Source organism: Pseudophryne corroboree, chromosome 2, assembly GCF_028390025.1.
Source record: "Pseudophryne corroboree isolate aPseCor3 chromosome 2, aPseCor3.hap2, whole genome shotgun sequence".
Lineage (NCBI taxonomy): Eukaryota > Metazoa > Chordata > Amphibia > Anura > Myobatrachidae > Pseudophryne > Pseudophryne corroboree.
The window spans coordinates 408,944,202-408,962,609 of record NC_086445.1 but is presented as its reverse complement, the minus strand read 5'-3'; the positions used below and the strand labels follow the sequence as shown (position 1 = coordinate 408,962,609).

Genomic DNA, 18,408 nt, shown 5'->3' with positions numbered 1-18,408 from the left:
ATAAAAATCATGACAACCCCTCGTTCTTCACACCCAAATGTTTTTTTTGCAGCTGATTAGATCCCCCAAAATATCTTAGTTTTACAATAGAGGAAATAGACTTAAAAAAGCAATACAATACAAACATGACCAACAATAACAATGACTAATATATAACACTTTGGTTATCAGGATTAAGGACAACATGACATAAAAAGGGAAAAAAAGATTTACTCTAGAGTATTGCTTTTGATATGCACAGGAAACCGTAATAAGGGTGATTATTATTAAGGAGTGCATACCTGGTAATGTGCCAGATGGTGTTGATGGGGAGAGACTGTTGCTATAGCTCTCCCATAAATGAAAAAAAGGTCCTTGTGGGATAGTTTCGATCCAGTCTATTTTAAAATGGAATATAGTTTACAATGATATTACTAGATAACATGAGGATGTATCCAATTTTGGGGGATTTTTTTGGTTGTTTATTTTGACCGTCATCACTAATAGCTTTCAATAACTTTTTGACTCTGCTGCAAATCCGTTGACTACCCAGCAAACCGTCCCAGAATGGACCATTCTGGAGTGAAAGGATTACAGTTATCCAAACTGGCTTCACTGAGACATTTAACTGCAAGCCAGAAACCGCTTACTGATGAGACAGATAAGAGTGGTTTTAAACATAAGTACAGCTATTGCTACCCGACAACCAATTCCATAGATGACCTAGTCTGGAAGCATGATTGGAGTCTACAATGTTGGGAAAATGTATTACTTCATTATTGATACTTACTCTTTATGCTAATTCGATGGAACTAGTTAAACATCTTTATGTGTTATAGGCCCTACACACTGGCCGACATCAGTCAAAGATATGAACGATCTCGTTCATAAATGAACGAGATACCGTTCATATCTTTGAGTGTGGAGGCTTCAGCGATGAACGATGTGCGGCCCGGCGCTCGTTCATCGCTGGTCCCTCGTCGGCTGTACATGCAGGCCAATATGGACGATCTCGTCCATATTTGCCTGCACTTCAATGCAGCTGGGTGACGGGGGGAGTGAAGAAACTTCACTGCCCCTCCGCCGCCGGGTCGCCCGTTGGCTGTATCCGCAGCTCGGTGGCGGATCGGCCAATGTGTAGGGCCCTTTAGAAGATAATTTTGAATTTACTAACTCTTTCTAAATAAGAAAATAGCAAATGCTATCAAACCATAATATCACCTTGTATATGCCCAATGGCCTGCCTAAATTCAATTTAAAAAACCCAGCATTTTTAAAATTTATTTATTTCTGCAAATATGATGCACATTTTGAGCAAAAAAGATAATTGGCGGAGCTGAGTCGCTAAGAGAACCTTTTTGCCACCATTTGAGCAGCAGTATATGAGGACACATCTGCTATATACTGTTATATACTGCTATATACTGTTTATGAAAGGGCAAAGCTTTTGGAAGTGATTAGTCTCACTGATGCATCACTCTATAGATCTAATGAGGCTCTGACCTCAGGGGCAGAGGCGGATTTAGGGGTCTTACTGCCCCTAGGAACGCCATTATCGGCTGCCCCCCACCCCCCAAAAAAAAGTATAGATAATGCCCCCACGGAATGCTAAGCAGCTCCCAGAATAGATAATGCCCCCACAGAATGCTAAGCAGCACCCAGAATAGATAATGTCCCCACAGAATGCTATGCAGCTCCCAAAATAGATAATGCCCCCACAGATTGCTATGCAGCTCCCAGAATAGATAATGCCCCCACAGAATGCTATGCAGCTCCCAGAATAGATAATGCCCCCACAGTATGCTAACCAGCTTCCAGAATAGATAATGCCCCCACAGAATGCTAAGCAGCTCCCAGAATAGATAATGCCCCCACAGAATGCTATGCAGCTCCCAGAATAGATAATGCCCCCACGGAATGCTAAGCAGCTCCCAGAATAGATAATGCCCCCACAGAATGCTAACCAGCTCCCAGAATAGATAATGCCCCCACAGAATGCTAACCAGCTCCCAGAATAGATAATGCCCCCACAGAATGCTAAGCAGCTCCCAGAATAGATAATGCCCCCACGGAATGCTAAGCAGCTCCCAGAATAGATAATGCCCCCACGGAATGCTAAGCAGCTCCCAGAATAGATAATGCCCCCACAGAATGCTAAGCAGCTCCCAGAATAGATAATGCCCCCACAGAATGCTAAGCAGCTCCCAGAATAGATAATGCCCCCACAGAATGCTAAGCAGCTTCCAGAATAGATAATGCCCCCACAGAATGATAAGCAGCTCCCAGAATAGATAATGCCCCCACAGAATGCTATGCAGCTTCCAGAATAGATAATTCCCCAACGGAATGCTAAGCAGCTCCCAGAATAGATAATGCCCCCATAGAATGGTAAGCAGCTCCCAGATGCTGCCCTAACTTTCTGCCACTACACTGTTTGTTTTTTTAACAGTTCCCAGCATGTACTACACAGAACAGAGAGACACTGAAATTGTGTTCACTGCTGCTCAGTCAGGTGACTGTTCCCGCCTGAACCTCATGCCCTTGCTTATATTCAGTGGAGATGAAGTCACCCTGCACTGTGAACGGCCATACTCCTGACCCCTGCCGCCCATGACACTAACCTTGCAGCCCACGTAGTCCGTCCCCTGACACTCGGCACTCTCATCAATTAGACCTTGTTGCAGGCGGACACTGATTCCGGATGGAGCGCCCGATGGGAAGATCATGTGACACTTATGTTAGTGAAGGGTCGACCGTGTCACAGTCACATAATCTTCCCATCGTGTGGTCCGTCCGGAATCAGGGTCTGCCTGCAACAAGGTCTAATTGGTGAGAGTGCCGGGTGTCAGGGGACTTCAAGTCCCGGGCGGAAGGTCGTCTCTTGCCAGTTGGACCACACGAAACTTTAAGTTTAGGGAGAACACTGTGCTGTGCTACCCCCAGGAGGTACCGCCCCTGGGCACATGCCTCACGTACCTTGTGGGGAAATCTGGCACTGCTCAGGGGCTACTGCAAAACATTTTAAACTGTGCAAAGCAGTTACAGTAGTGCTCAGATAACAAATGTGGTACCTTTCCTCTGTGTTTTTTTGGGGGGAAATTATGATGTCAAATTAACCAAACTATTTAATAAAAAAAAAAAAAAAACATTTTAAGTACATGTTTTCTTTTAACTGTCCTTATAATTTGAGATTATTTAATTTACAATAAAGTAGGCAATATAGTTTTTTTCATGAGGCATTTAGAGGTCTGCCTCCTGATGAGGACAGCATTCATGTTATGTAGGTTCTGTCTGTGTATACGTATATACACATAAATACCGTTTGCATGATTTGCTTGTAGATCTGTGTGAAGATGATGGAGTGGAGCCTTATACAGAACTTGTTGCGGAAGGCCAGCCAATTTATGTTACCTGTCCACTTCTCGACTCAGAAGACAAAACAAGCAATTTCAGTGTAACCTGGTTAAAAAATGGCTCACAGACAGAAATCACCTCAGACATACAAATGAGAGTTCACCAGGATCAAAATTACCTTAAGTTTATCCCTGCAAGGCTGGATGATACAGGCTACTACGCATGTGTGCTCAGGTAAGACTGCCATCCAGTGGTGGCTCCAGACGTGGGGCTGCAGCACTGTCCAAAATTCAAATAAGGGTTCCACACCAACTGGCAGTGCGTTCCGGTCAGAATTTGGAGAGGCCTCACCTCTGGAGCTGCCAAGAGTTCCCATCTTATCAGTGATCAGTGTCATGTGCAGTTAGTTCTTGGAATAGTTTAAATCAGTTGTGGTACATCATGTTACATACAATGCTACTTTAGTGTTAATAAACTCTGCAGAAATAGCCCAATATGTCTGTTAAGCAGACAAAAGCAATATAGCTCTTATTTAAAAAAGAAAGCCAAAGTTTGCATTGCTCGCACCTGATGGCCTGTAGGGGCCATTTGTTTGCTGAGTGGTGTGGGTTCGTGATGAAGTGATGGGACGTGAACGTTGTAAACTTGTATGTATACAAATCGCAAATGAATACTCAAATATGATTGTATATGGGGTTCTTGGACAGCTTCTCCCTATTATATTGCTGCTGGAGGTGAGGCCTTGTCTGCTGATGGGCTGGCACCTAGCGAGATGGCACAGTAATATTATATATTTTTTTATTTATTCCTATTCTTATTATTATTATATATTATTATTATTATTATTATTATTATTGTTGTATTATTATAGGATTATTTTCTTATGTACTTGGCAGATGTTTGTGCATTATCATGTCCTACAGACTCCTGACTTTCGCTGTCATTGTATAACCAATGTAATATTTTCTTGACATAGCACTGGCTATATCTTGTTTCTCTTACGTCCTAGAGGATGCTGGGGTCCATTTTAGTACCATGGGGTATAGACGGTTCCGCAGGAGCCTTCGGCACTTTAAGACTTTTCAACAGTGTGAACTGGCTCCTCCCTCTATGCCCCTCCTCCAGACCTCAGTTTAGAAAATGTGCCCAGGAGACTGGATGCACACTAGTGGAGCTCTACTGGAAAAAGACTTTCTTAGGTTTTTTATTTTACAGGGATGCTGCTGGCAACAGCTTCCCTGCTTTGTGGGACTTAGGGGGGGAGTAGGAACCAGCTTCTCAATTAGTTAATGGTTCTGCTTCCGCTGACAGGACACCATTAGCTCCTGAATGGTACTGAACACAGCCCAAGCCTGGCCAGCGTTCACTCCCATAGCACTGCCGCCACCCCCTAACAGAGCCAGAAGTCAGAAGGCTGGTGAGTAGATTACCGGAGTCCTGCAGAGAGGGGATCCTCCGGTCACCGTTGGTGGCATACAGGTACACGTGCAAGTGGGACACTGCGCGCTATGTCTCTCAGCACAAGGGTGCAGAGCGCGCAGGGGGGAGGGGGGGGGGGGTGCGCTCTGAGGGCATGTTTTAAAACCTTACTCTCACTGGCAAAAAGGGTACATACATGTACAGCTGCTGATGTGCCATCCCCAGCCAGTATAAATATTACATTGCTGAGGCTGAAGGGCGGGGCTTCTCCTCAGACTTGCCAGAACACTCACTGGGTGCAATTTTCTCCTGCAGAAACTCCAGTGTGAAGCTCCTGAACACTGTTTCTCCTCATGACAACGCTTATACAAGTACAGGGTGTTATAGAAGGGGCAGAGAGTGTTCATTATAATTAGGTCTGTGGGCCTATTATTGGAATATGTGCTGTAAGTGGGTAATATTTCCACAATTCACAATAAGGTGCAGTGTGTGGACTAGCATATCCCTCTGTGTCTCTCTGACAGACTTTAGTGTGGGTCTGTCCCCAATAGCTCCCCTGTGTGATAGGGGTGTGTGTGTGTGTGTCAGAGGCGTAACTAGGGCAGGGTGAGTGGGGCACGTGCCCTGGGCGCCTTGCCAGTCCCAGCAGAGGGGGGTGCCGCCGTCGGCCAGGGCATCATGCCCCACTCGCCCCGTCACGCTGCAATGTGAGGGGAGGAGAGTGCAGCGTCTCTCCTGCCCCTCAATGTCCTTACTGCCGCTGCTGCACAGCGCTGCCAGCAGCGCTGCATGTGTGGCTGGGCTCTGGCGGCGTTAGCCAATTAGAGCTTGCGGACCGACTCCTGATTGGCTGCCGGTCCGCGAGCTCTGATTGGCTAACGTTGAAGGGCAGGAGAGGCGCTGCGCTCTCCTCCCCTCACATAGCAGAGGGAAGGAAGCGGTGAGTGACAGGAGGGGGGGGGGGGGGGGAGTCTTATATATGGCACTGTGGGGCATGTATCTGGCACTGTGGGGCATGTATCTGGCACTGTGGGGCATGTAACTGGCACTGTGGGGCATTATATCTGGCACTGTGTGGGGCATGTATGGCACTGTGGGGCTTGTAACTGGCACTGTGGGGCATTGTAACTGGCACTGTGGGGCATTGTAACTGGCACTGTGGGGCAATGTAACTGGCACTGTGGGGCATTGTGTCTGGCACTGTGGGGCATTGTGTCTGGCACTGTGGGACATTGTGTCTGGCACTGTGGGGCATTGTGTCTGGCACTGTGGGGCAATGTAACTGGCACTGTGGGGCAATGTATCTGGCACTGTGGGGCATTGTATCTTGCACTGTGGGGCGCTGTATCTGGCACTGTGGGGCGCTGTATCTGTCACTGTGGATCTGACACTGTGGGGCACTGTGTATCTGGCACTGTGGGGCAATTGTGTATCTGGCACTGTGTAAAAAGGGGACTCCGCATGCGTATTGTGCAAAAATTTAATGAAGGTGTGCTGAGAGACGGCACAAGGGATAGGTGATAGTCATGTTGACATGCCCCATTTTCAGTGGCCACACCTCTTCTGGTCCGTGGTCACGCCCATTTTTTGGGGGCGCACGCACATACTTCTTTTGGTGTGTGGTTGTTGTTTTTTTTTGGGGGGGGGCGCCACTCTACATCTTGCCCTGGGCTCCGAAAACCCTAGTTACGCCTCTGTTGTGTGTACAAGTGTGTAACATGTCAGACATTGGGGAGGGTTCTTCCCAGGAAGAACCCATTTTAGATGCACAAGAGGGTAATGTGGCGGCCCTTCCCTCTCAGAAGGAGCCGGAGTGGGTGAGAATGTTGCAAAAGAATATGTCAATGCTTGCAAAGAAATTCTCAGAGTCTGAACAACAGACTAAATATTGGAGGCAGTCTGTGGAGGATGCATGGTTTACTGACCCCCTCCATATCATCCACTCTGGTCCCATCCAGTTCCCAGAAAAGGTCTCTGGCCCAGATAATGCAAGGGGACACAGACACAGATTCCGACTCTGGCGTCAACACTGGGGATTTGAGAGGGGAGGAGATTTGCTACAAAGGAAGTGTTGGAGTTTCCTGAAACAACACTTGTCCCAGAGGAAAAGGATTATTTTAAATTAAATAAAAAGCAGGTTGTGAATTTTCCTCCTTCAAAGGATTTGAATGCATTCTTTGAAGAATCCTGGGCTAACCCTGAGAAGAAATTTACCCTTCCCAGAAGGATACATGTAGCGTACCCTTTCCCTGAGGAAGACAGGCACAAATGGGAGACACCCCCAATGATAGACACCTCAGTTTCTCGGCTGTCTAAGAAAATAGTTTTGCCTGCCCCTGGTTCAGCCTCTGTGAAAGATCCAGCTGACCGTAAATTAGAAACAACCCTAAAATCCATATATACGGCTAACGGAACGGTGCTCAGGCCCACCATTGCTTGTGCGTGGGTAGGTAACGCTGTGGAAAAATGGTCTGACAACTTGCTTGTTAACATAGACACAGTTGACAGGGATGAAATAGTCCTAACTCTCGGCCATATCAAAGATGCTGCAGGTTACTTAGTTGAAGATATGAAGGATATTGGGTTGCTGAGTTCAAGATCCTCCGCTATGGCGATTTCAGCCCGCAGGGTGCTGTGGATCCGCCAATGGAATGCTGATGCGGAATCAAAAAAGAATATTTAGGCGCTTCCTTACAATGGAGAAGCCCTCTTTGGAGACAAGCTGGATGCCATGATTTCAACAACTACATCAGGCAAGTCAGCATTTCTGCCTTCCGCAGCTGCTCCACCTAGGAAAGGATTTCATTCTCATACGATGCAATCCTTTCAGCCCAACAAGTCCAGAAAGGTAAAGGGTACCCCCTTCTTCGCAGGAAGAGGGCGAGGAAGAGGTAAAAATCTACAACAACATCAGGCTCACAGGCGCAGAAGTCAACAGCTACTTCTGCTAAAACCTCAGCATGACGCTAGGGCTCCCCTGCGGGAGTACAATCGGGTGGGGGCATATCTACTGTCTTACAGCCAGGTCTGGGTTCACTCAGATCTGGATCCTTGGGTATTGCAGATAGTATCCCATGGGTACAAATTAGAATTTCAGGACCTTCCCCCATGCCGATTTTTCAAATCAGCCTTACCAGCTTCTGTTCAGGACAGAGCAAAAAGTGCTGAACGCAATACAGAAATTATGTCAACACAACGTAATTTCCTTAGTTCCTGTGTCACAACAGGAAAAAGGGTTTTATTCAAGCCTGTTTGTAGTGCTAAAAACCGGATGGCTCGGTCAGACCGATTTTAAACCTAAAGACTCTGAACCTTTATTTGAAAAAGTTCAAATTCAAGATGGAATCCCTGAGAGCGGTGATCTCCAGCTTGGAGGAAAAGGAATTTCTGGTATCGATGGACATCAAAGATGCTTATTTACATGTTCCCATCTACCCGCTGCATCAGGCATATCTGAGGTTTGCGGTGTAGGACTGCCACTACCAGTTCCAAATATTGCCTTTCGGGCTCTCCACGGCTCCAAGAATATTCACCAAGGTGATGGCGGAGATGATGGTGCTTCGCAAGAAATGAGTCAAAGTCATCCCATACTTGGACGATCTCCTCATAAAAGTGAGATCCAGGGAGAAACTAGTGCAGAACATTGTACTTTCCCTGACGGTGCTTCAACAGCACGGTTGGATCATAAACCTTCCAAAATCACAATTGGAACCCACAATGAGGTTATCATTTCTGGGAATGATATTGGACACGGAAGCACAGAAAGTATTCCTACTGGTAGAAAAGGCTCTGGAGATCCAGAGGATGGTCAAACAAGTTTTAAAACCAGCACGCGTATCGATTCATCAGTGCATCCGCCTGCTGAAGAAGATGGTAGCAGCCTACGAGGCTCTACAATTTGGACGATTCCACGCCAGGGTGTTCCAATGGGACCTACTGGACAAGTGGTCCGGATCGCACCTACACATGCATCGGAGGATAATCTTGTCAACAAAAGCCAGTATTTCACTCTTTTGGTGGCTTCAAAGTTCTCACCTCCTGGAGGGACGCAGGTTCGGGATTCAGACTTGGATCCTGGTGACCACAGATGCAAGCCTCCGAGGTTGGGGAGCAGTCACGCAAGGGGAAAGCTTCCAATGATGATGGTCAAGTCAAGAAGTACTCCTTCACATAAACATTCTGGAATTGAGAGCTGTGTACAACAGCCTTCATCAAGCGGCACACCTTCTTCAAGATCGTCCATACCAGATCCAGTCAGACAATGTAACGGCAGTAACTTACATAAACCGCCAGGGTGGAACAAAAAGCAGAGCGGCAATGGCAGAAGTGACAAAGATACTCCTCTAGGCAGAAAGACATGCTAAAGCTCTGTTGGCAATTTTCATTCCGGGAGTGGACAACTGGGAAGCAGACTTCCTCAGCAGACACGGTCTCCATCCAGGAGAATGGGGCCTCCACCCAGAAGTCTTTGCAGAGGTAGCAGATCTTTGGGGCGTTCCTCAAGTAGATATGATGGCATCACGTCTCAACAAGAAGCTTCAGAAATATTGTTCCAGGTCGAGAGACCCACAAGCAATAGCAATGGATGCACTGGTGACCCAGTGGGTGTTTCAGTCGGTGTATCTGTTCCCTCCACTTCCACTAATACCAAAAGTTCTCAAGATCATCAGAAGAACAAGGGTTCGAGCAATTCTCATTGCTCCAGTCTGGCTAAGGAGGGCTTGGTATCCAGATCTTCAGGAGTTATTATTGGAAGATCCTCAGCCTCTTCGCGAGGAACTGCTTCAGCGGGGGACGTTTGTTTATCAAGACTTACCGCGGCTGCGTTTGAAGGCACGGCTGTTGAGCGCGAGATCCTAGCCCTTAAGGGTATTTCCAATGAAGTCATTCCCACACTTATTCTGGCCAGGAAAGGGGTAACGTCCAAACATTACCATCGTATTTGGAGAAAATATGTATCTTGGTGTGAATCCAAGAAGTCTCCTTAGGTGAAGTTTAAATTAGGACGTCTTCTCCTATTTCTACAGGCGGGTGTGGATGTTGGCTTGAGATTAGGGTCTATCAAGGTCCAAATTTCGTCTGTGTCCATTTTCTTTCAGAAACAGTTGGCTTCCCTTCCTGAGGTCCAGACGTTCGTGAAGGGGGTTCTGCACATCCAACCTCCCTTTGTGCCTCCTGCGGCGCCATGGGATCTTAATGTGGTGTTGCAGTTCCTTAAATCGGACTGGTTTGAGCCTCTACAAGAGGTAGAGTTGAAGTTTCTCACTTGGAAAGTGGTCATGCTGTTGGCCTTGGTCTCTGGCAGACGAGTGTCTGAATTAGGGGCTCTGTCACACAAGAGTCCTTATTTGATTTTTCATGAAGATAGAGCTGAACTGCGGACACGTCAGCATTTTCTTCCAAAGGTTGTGTCTTATTTCCATATCAACCAACCTGTGGTGGTGCCAGTGGCTTCTGACACCTCAGCCGTTTCAAAAGTTCTTGGATGTCGTCAGAGCGTTGAGGACTTATGTTGCAAGAACGGCTCGGATAAGGAAAACAGAACCTTTGTTTGTCCTCTATGACCCAAACAAGATTGGGGATCCTGCTTCTAAGCAGACTATTGCGCACTGGATCCAAGGTACCATTCAGCACGCTTATTCCATGGCAGGATTGCAGTTACCGAGTTCGGTAAAGGTCCACTCTACAAGGAAAGTGGGTTCTTCCTGGGCGGCTGCCCAGGGTGTCTCGGTGTTGCAAATTTGCAGAGCAGCTACTTGGTCAGGGGCAAACACGTTTACTAAGTTTTACAGGTTTGACACCTTGGCTGCTGACGACCTTCAGTTTGGTCAGTCAGTTCTACAGGAACATTATCACTTTCCCGCCTGTACTGGGATCTTTGGTACATCCCCATGGTACTAAAATGGACCCCAACATCCTCTAGGACGTAAGGGAAAATAGGATTTCAATTACCTACCGGTAAATACTTTTCTCGTAATCCGTAGAGGATGCTGGGCGCCTGCCCAGTGCTCATTTTTCCTGCAGAATTACGTTTTGTCTTTTTACACAGGTTCTCATGTGTTAAGATGTTTTGCAGCTGTTGCTGTTACATTATGCATGCACATTAGCATGGGTTATGTTAAAGGCCATGTTTGGCAACATGTTTTTGGTATGGTGTGAGCTGGTGTGAATCTCGCCACCAGTTTAATGTAAATTTTTCTCTCGAAGTTGTCCGTCTCCTCGGGCACAGTTCCTATACTGAGGTCTGGAGGAGGGGCATAGAGGGAGGAGCCCGTTCACACTGTTGAAAAGTCTTAAAGTGCCGAAGGCTCCTGCGGAACCGTCTATACCCCATGGTACTAAAATGGACCCCAGCATCCTCTACGGATTACGAGAAAAGGATTTATCGGTAGGTAATTAAAATCCTATTTTTTTTTCTTCTATTCTTTGGGTTGTAGTTTTTGGTTCAGTGGGTTGTGGGTGGGTTAATACTTGATGTTTATTGACGTTCATATGAAAAGTTTAATGTACAGTATTGACTAAATAAAAAATAAGTCAAAATATTTTTTTCTTTCACTAAATACAAATTGGATTAAGTAAATATTGCATACTACCTGAAGGAGGGTATCCCATTAGCTACGAACAAACATTGGGAGTGGAAAAAGGACGTTTTTCGTGATTTTTCCCAATGTTACTCTGATATTTTCTCCCAAAAACACAGAGGTTCAGTGAAACCTGTGTGTTTTTGCCGGCTGCAGCCCATGTTTCGCATGAAGGCCAGAGGCAGGAGAAACAAAATCCCCGATAAACTGCGGCCTCCACAGAGTTATCTGGGCTAATTGGACAGCCCACAGCGAGACAAATACCCGCGGTAAATTTACCACAGGTAATTGGATAACCGCCGAAGTCTCAATTATCAATCAGAAATAAAGCAAGCCAATACATAACAGTTATAAAAATGACACAATTTCTAAACCTAACCCATCTAAAGAAATGCTGACAAATACCGACTCCATTGTTGCTTGATAAGAAAACACGGTAGGGGGGATCGTGGCTTGGTGGCCATTGGAAGTGGATGTGGGACTTCAGAGCTCCTGACTACCTGCCTCAATTTCCTAGTCTCTGTCCTCCCTGCGCTATCCTCCCTGGTCCTGCAGCATCTACAGCCGGTCTGGCAGCGATCACCTGTCAGTGGATCGAGTCGGAGGAGCCGGAAAAGGCTGTTAGCCCCTCTGCTAGCTGTGGCCCACTCCCCCAGAATCAGACCGGGGACTCGATTGCGGGCGCCTCCCAGCACTTGGTGAGAGCCGGATCGCGGTGGAGCCATCACAGTGCGGCCCCTGTCTGTGTGTGCCCCTCTCCTGGTGCTCTCCCCTGCCGCCAGAACAACTCCTTACGGCTCCGCTGAGATGCATCACGGAGAAGCAGCGTCACCGGGTCTCCTCTCAGTGCAGCTCCCACCTGTGTGCGCCCCTCTCCTATCACTCTCCTCCCGCTGGGACGTGCCGCGGAGGTGCAGTGACGCCTGCTTTTTTGAATCCTTGTCTCCAGGGACCCAGTGGATACTACAATAGGTGCAGAGGGAATAGGGGGCTACTGGCTGGTCCGTGGCCTCATTGAGGGACACCAATCTACCCGCCCCTTCTACCTGTAATTGCCTCTTATTGTCTCCAGTGGGGTGCTGTACTGGGGACCTAGAACTGGTATTTCCCCCTGCCCCTTTTTGTTTTTGTATACTATTTCTCACTCAGGAGTATATTACACCTGGCACAGCACACTATCAGGTGAAGAACTTCCATCCCCTTTCTGTAATCATATAGCACCACGCAGCCCCAGGGGCCTGATATCTGACTTTCCTTCACTGTCCAGTCCAGCAAGTTTACTTTGTAGTGATTTACCTCTGCTGCCTGGATTCTGGACTCCTCAGTCCCTCTAGGTAATTTATTTGATTGTGTATCTCTGCTATTTGACAATATTACTGTGTGCCCGCTCTCAGTACTCCTTCTTTGCCGCGCTGTCTTTTTCTAATAATGCAGCCCTGACCACCTTATTTCCCAACCCAGAGCTTACTTCTCAATCAGTGGGTAATCTAATGATACTCTTCTACTGCCTATAACTACTAAATACAAAAAATATATATATGGCACCGAAAGTTACAAAAAAGGGGCCTCAGGAAATCTCACACCACTTCCTTCGTCAAGGAAAGCAGCCCTCACCTCAATCTCCTACCAGCCCATTCCAGCCATCAGAGATGGACCAATCATCGTCACCTGCTACTAGAGGTGAAATTCAGAACCTTCAGGCTCTTATACTGGACCTTAAAGAATCTTTTACCTCTGCTCTGCAAAAGGCTGTGGGTGAACTCAAAGCGGACATGACGGAACTTTCATCCCGTACCACTTCTCTTGAAACCCAAGTGGAAAAGGTTCAGGAGGTCCAAGAACATATTGGCAATGACCTGCACTATTTCTACACTGAACTGGATCTCCTTCGGGACAAAAACAAAAATTTGGAAAAACGGGAGACATTTAACAACCTTCGTGTTCACAACGTTCCAGAGACAGTGGCCCCCAGTGATCTTGAACTCTACCTCCTTCGATTGTTTACCTACCTTCTCCCATCTGAGGATGCCTCTGCTTTCAAAATTGAGAGGGCCCACAGAGCCCTACGGCCCAAACCGAGGGACACTGAACCCCCCAGAGATGTGATCCTTAAATTGCTTTTATTCAAGATTAGAGATGAGCGGGTTCGGTTCCTCGAGACTCGAAACCCCCCGAACTTCACCCATTTTACACGGTTCCGAGGCAGGCTCGGATCTTCCCGCCTTGCACGGTTAACCAGAACGCGCCCTAACGTCATCTTCCCGCTGTCGGATTCTCACGAGATTCGTATTCTATATAAGGAGCTGCGCGTCGCCGCCATTTTCACTCGTGCATTGGAGACGATAGCGAGAGGACATGGCTGCATTCTCTCAGTTTCTGTGTTCAGTGTGCTGCAAAAATCTGTGCTCATTGTGCTGCAAATATCTGTGCTCAGTGTGCTGCAAATATCTACGTTCTCTGCCTGAAAACGCTCCATATGTGTGCTGCATTGTAGTTGTGCGCAGTATATAGTAGGAGGACAGTGCAGAATTTTGCTGACCACCAGTATATATATATATATATATATATATATATAGCAGTACGGTACAATAGTCCATTGCTCTGCCTCTGTGTCGTCAAGTATACAATCCATATGTGTGCTGCATTGTAGTTGTGTGCAGTATATAGTAGAAGGACAGTGCAGAATTTTGCTGACCACCAGTATATATATAGCAGTATGGTACACATTGCTCTACCTCTGTGTCGTCAAGTATACTATCCATATCTGTGCTGCATTGTAGTTGTGCGCAGTATTATAGTAGGAGGACAGTGCAGAATTTTGCTGACCACCAGTATATATATATATATATATATATATATATATATATTTATCTCTGCATCATGTGCTGTTTGGGGACTATTTTTTTAAGTGCCATCCTGTCTGACACTGCAGTGCCACTCCTAGATGGCAAAACGAAAGGGGAGAAAGACTCTATGTTGGGGCACTCTTATCTGAAACATCAAACTTCAGATAAGAGTGCCCCAACATAGAGTCTTTCTCCCCTTTCGTTTTGCTGTCAAAATTTACTGACTCTGGGAGCACCACCGACGTGGAATTGGTCCAGTACATTCTATGTACATTATTAGTTTAAAGTCGGTCACAGACTTAGATCTAATCTTGGTCATATGTCTGTTAGAAGAAACCTGTTGCGGAACTATCCCCTCTAGTTAAACCACTCCTAGATGGGCCAGGTGTTTGTGTCGGCCACTTGGGTCGCTTAGCTTAGCCATCCAGCGACCTTGGTGCACCTCTTTTTTTCTTTGCATCATGTGCTGTTTGGGGACTATTTTTTTAAGTGCCATCCTGTCTGACACTGCAGTGCCACTCCTAGATGGGCCAGGTGTTTGTGTCGGCCACTTGGGTCGCTTAGCTTAGCCATCCAGCGACCTTGGTGCACCTCTTTTTTTCTTTGCATCATGTGCTGTTTGGGGACTATTTTTTAAGGGCCATCCTGTCTGACACTGCAGTGCCACTCCTAGATGGGCCAGGTGTTTGTGTCGGCCACTTGGGTCGCTTAGCTTAGCCATCCAGCGACCTTGGTGCACCTCTTTTTTTCTTTGCATCATGTGCTGTTTGGGGACTATTTTTTAAGGGCCATCCTGTCTGACACTGCAGTGCCACTCCTAGATGGGCCAGGTGTTTGTGTCGGCCACTTGGGTCGCTTAGCTTAGCCATCCAGCGACCTTGGTGCACCTCTTTTTTTCTTTGCATCATGTGCTGTTTGGGGACTATTTTTTTTAAGTGCCATCCTGTCTGACACTGCAGTGCCACTCCTAGATGGGCCAGGTGTTTGGGTCGGCCACTTGGGTCGCTTAGCTTAGCCATCCAGCGACCTTGGTGCACCTCTTTTTTTTTTTGCATCATGTGCTGTTTGGGGACTATTTTTTTTAAGTGCCATCCTGTCTGACACTGCAGTGCCACTCCTAGATGGGCCAGGTGTTTGTGTCGGCCACTTGGGTCGCTTAGCTTAGCCATCCAGCGACCTTGGTGCACCTCTTTTTTTTTTTTGCATCATGTGCTGTTTGGGGACTATTTTTTTTAAGTGCCATCCTGTCTGACACTGCAGTGCCACTCCTAGATGGGCCAGGTGTTTGTGTCGGCCACTTGGGTCGCTTAGCTTAGTCATACAGCGACCCCGGTGCAAATTTTAGGACTAAAAATAATATTGTGAGGTGCGAGGTGTTCAGAATAGACTGGAAATGAGTGGAAATTATGGTTATTGAGGTTAATAATACTATGGGATCAAAATGACCCCCAAATTCTATGATTTAAGCTGTTTTTGAGGGTTTTTTATAAAAAAAAACACCCAAATCCAAAACACACCCGAATCCGACAAAAAAAATTTAAGGGAGGTTTTGCCAAAACGCGTCCAAATCCAAAACACGGCCACGGAACCGAATCCAAAACCAAAACACAAAACCCGAAAAATTTTCGGTGCACATCACTATTCAAGATTAAGAACCAGATCACTACAGCCAGTAGATCCTCTTCCTGTATTCTGTTTGAGGGTTCGAAGCTCCAAATCTTCCAGGACCTACCCCCCTCTATTGTAGCGAAGCGCAGGGATCTGCGCTCGGTGACTACACTGCTGAGAGAACATGGATATAAATACAAATGGGGATTTCCGTTCCGCCTTCAAGTCTAGATTATTATATAAAAAACCCCGAATAAGAAAAAGATCTTCGCAAACTGAACCTCAACTCTTCCTCCGGTCCGTCCTGCCTCGATGCTCGTTGTCAGGACTTTGTACCCTGAAACATTTTCTTTATAGATCTATTTATTTATTTTCCGTTATCTCCTATTATAGGTTGTGCGTTATGTCATGAACCACAATCTGACATTGAACCTTTGATATGTACAGTAGGTATTATGTTTACTCACACATTATGTTCTGACCTGTTCCTGTTGCCCACCACTCATATCATTCTAAGGTGATGCATATTTGGTAGCCGATAATACCCACTTTCTTATTAGGTGCAATGTAGCATAATTGTTCTAGGTGGGAAATGTTGTATCTCTTTTTTTTTTTCTCTCTACCCACAACCATGCCGTTTACTTGTCTCACCATCACTAAGGGCCTTAACACCCGACAGAAGCGCTCCCACTTGTTCCATTCCTTAAAAGGTCTTTGCGGCGATTGTGTTTTTCTTCAGGAAACCCACCTCAAGTCATGGAATCATCCCTCGTTGGCTTCCAAACACTACCCGAAAGTATACTACTCTAACAATATTTCTAAATGGAATGGTGTAGCCATACTGCTCCAATCCACCTTTCTTTTCGTTCACTCTGACTCCAAAAGTGACCCCGAGGGTTGATTTCTTATTCTCAAGAGCAAGTTGGGACATGAGGAGGTGACCCTAGCCAACATTTATGCCCTTAATTCGGGCCACTCCCAATTTTTCAAATAGTTTTTTTTTTCATATCCTCTCTGAATTTAGAAGTGGTAAAACGCTCTTGGGTGGGGATTTCAAAACAGTCCAACTTCCCTCGCTAGACAAATCTGGTACTCATAATGATGGGTCTCAAATCCCTGGCTCAGCAGCTCTCCGTAAACATATGGCCGAGGCTGGTCTATTTGACATCTGGAGATTCCGCAATCCCTCAGTAAGGGACTATACTTTCTACTCTAATCCCCATGGCACCTACTCTCGCATTGATCTCTTTCTTGGCTGCGCTTCCTTTTCTCAGACAGCGACTCACTCCTCTATTTCTCTTAATTCATTGTCTGACCACTCCATTCTAGAAGCTACTTTTGGGCTCCTGGTGTCCACCTCAGGTAGGCCCTCCTGGAGACTAAATGAAACCCTCCTAAAACTTCCTCAGTTTCAGGATATGGTGAAGAAATGCTTGCTGGAATACTTTCTTCTTAACTACTCTGAGGATACCCCTGTCCCCACGGTTTGGGAGGCACATAAGTCAGTGATTAGAGGCCATATTATCCAATTTGCCTCCCGCCGCAAAAAGTCTCAGGAAGCGATGATAGCGACTCTTAACTCAACCATTGCTTCCCTAGACCGAGAGCATAAGAGAACAATGTCCCAAAAAATTCTGCCCAACTCTCTCAAAAACGGGCAGAATTACAAGTGCTTCTAGCTGAACGAATTGAGAGGAGTCTCAGATGGGCCAATCAAATGTTTTATGATAAAAGTAATAAAGCACACACCTTACTAGCCCGTAGACTTAGATCAAAACGAGCATAACAGATTATCTCTGGGATCAAGGGCCCCCCGGTGCTATGTTTTATATTCCTAAAGATATTAGTGGTGCATTTGCTCATTACTATAAAGCTTTATATAACGTATCTACGGGCCTTGGGTGTCGATATCACCGAGAAGGAACTCGCTTTAGCCCTTAAATCACAGAAACCGTTGAAGGCCCCCGGCCCTGACGGTCTTACTATGTCCTATTATAAATCATTTCTACAGAAACTCTCTCCCCAGTTGATTCGTCTGTTCAATTCCATTCTACAGGATGCCTCTTTTCATCCTGATTCTACGGCCTCCAGAATTATCGTCATTCCCAAACCTGGGAAAGACTCCTCACTTTGCGCTAGCTATCGTCCCATTTCTTTGATCAACACAGACCTTAAACTCTTCGCCAAAATTTTGACCACTAGGTTGAATGGAGTGCTATCCTCTTTAATACACCCTGACCAAGTGGGCTTTATCCCTCAGCGCCAGGCCTCAGAGAACACTAGACGAACTATAGATTTAATATATTACTTGACGACCCTTAGGATTCCATCAGTAGTTTTAGCCTTAGACGCAGAAAAGGCGTTTGACCGCCTGTTATGGCCCTTTATGTTTGTCACACTAGCTACAGTGGGTATCACAGGGAAATTTATGTAGGCCATACAAGCTCTATATTCTCATATTTCTTCTACAGTAATGACGAATGGTTTACACTCATCATGTTTTGTTCTGAGAAACGGGACAAGGCAGGGATGCCCACTCTCCCCTCTTCTCTTTGCCATTTTGCATTGAGCCACTGGCAGCTAGAATTAGAGCTAACTCTGATATTAAGGGTGTCAACATG

At 46.3% G+C, this 18,408-nt stretch overlaps 1 protein-coding gene across 1 annotated transcript in view; it reads left to right on the top strand.

The window, feature by feature from the left end:
• The first annotated feature begins 546 nt into the window (after window positions 1-546).
• The window catches only part of LOC134992212 (interleukin-1 receptor type 1-like), a 68,009-nt gene continuing 50,147 nt past the window's right edge, over window positions 547-18,408 (top strand). Inside the window, exons 1-3 of the mRNA XM_063950768.1 lie at window positions 547-733; window positions 2,429-2,557; window positions 3,321-3,567. Coding sequence (XP_063806838.1) covers window positions 547-733; window positions 2,429-2,557; window positions 3,321-3,567 — 563 coding nt within the window. The remainder of the gene's footprint in view (window positions 734-2,428; window positions 2,558-3,320; window positions 3,568-18,408) is intronic.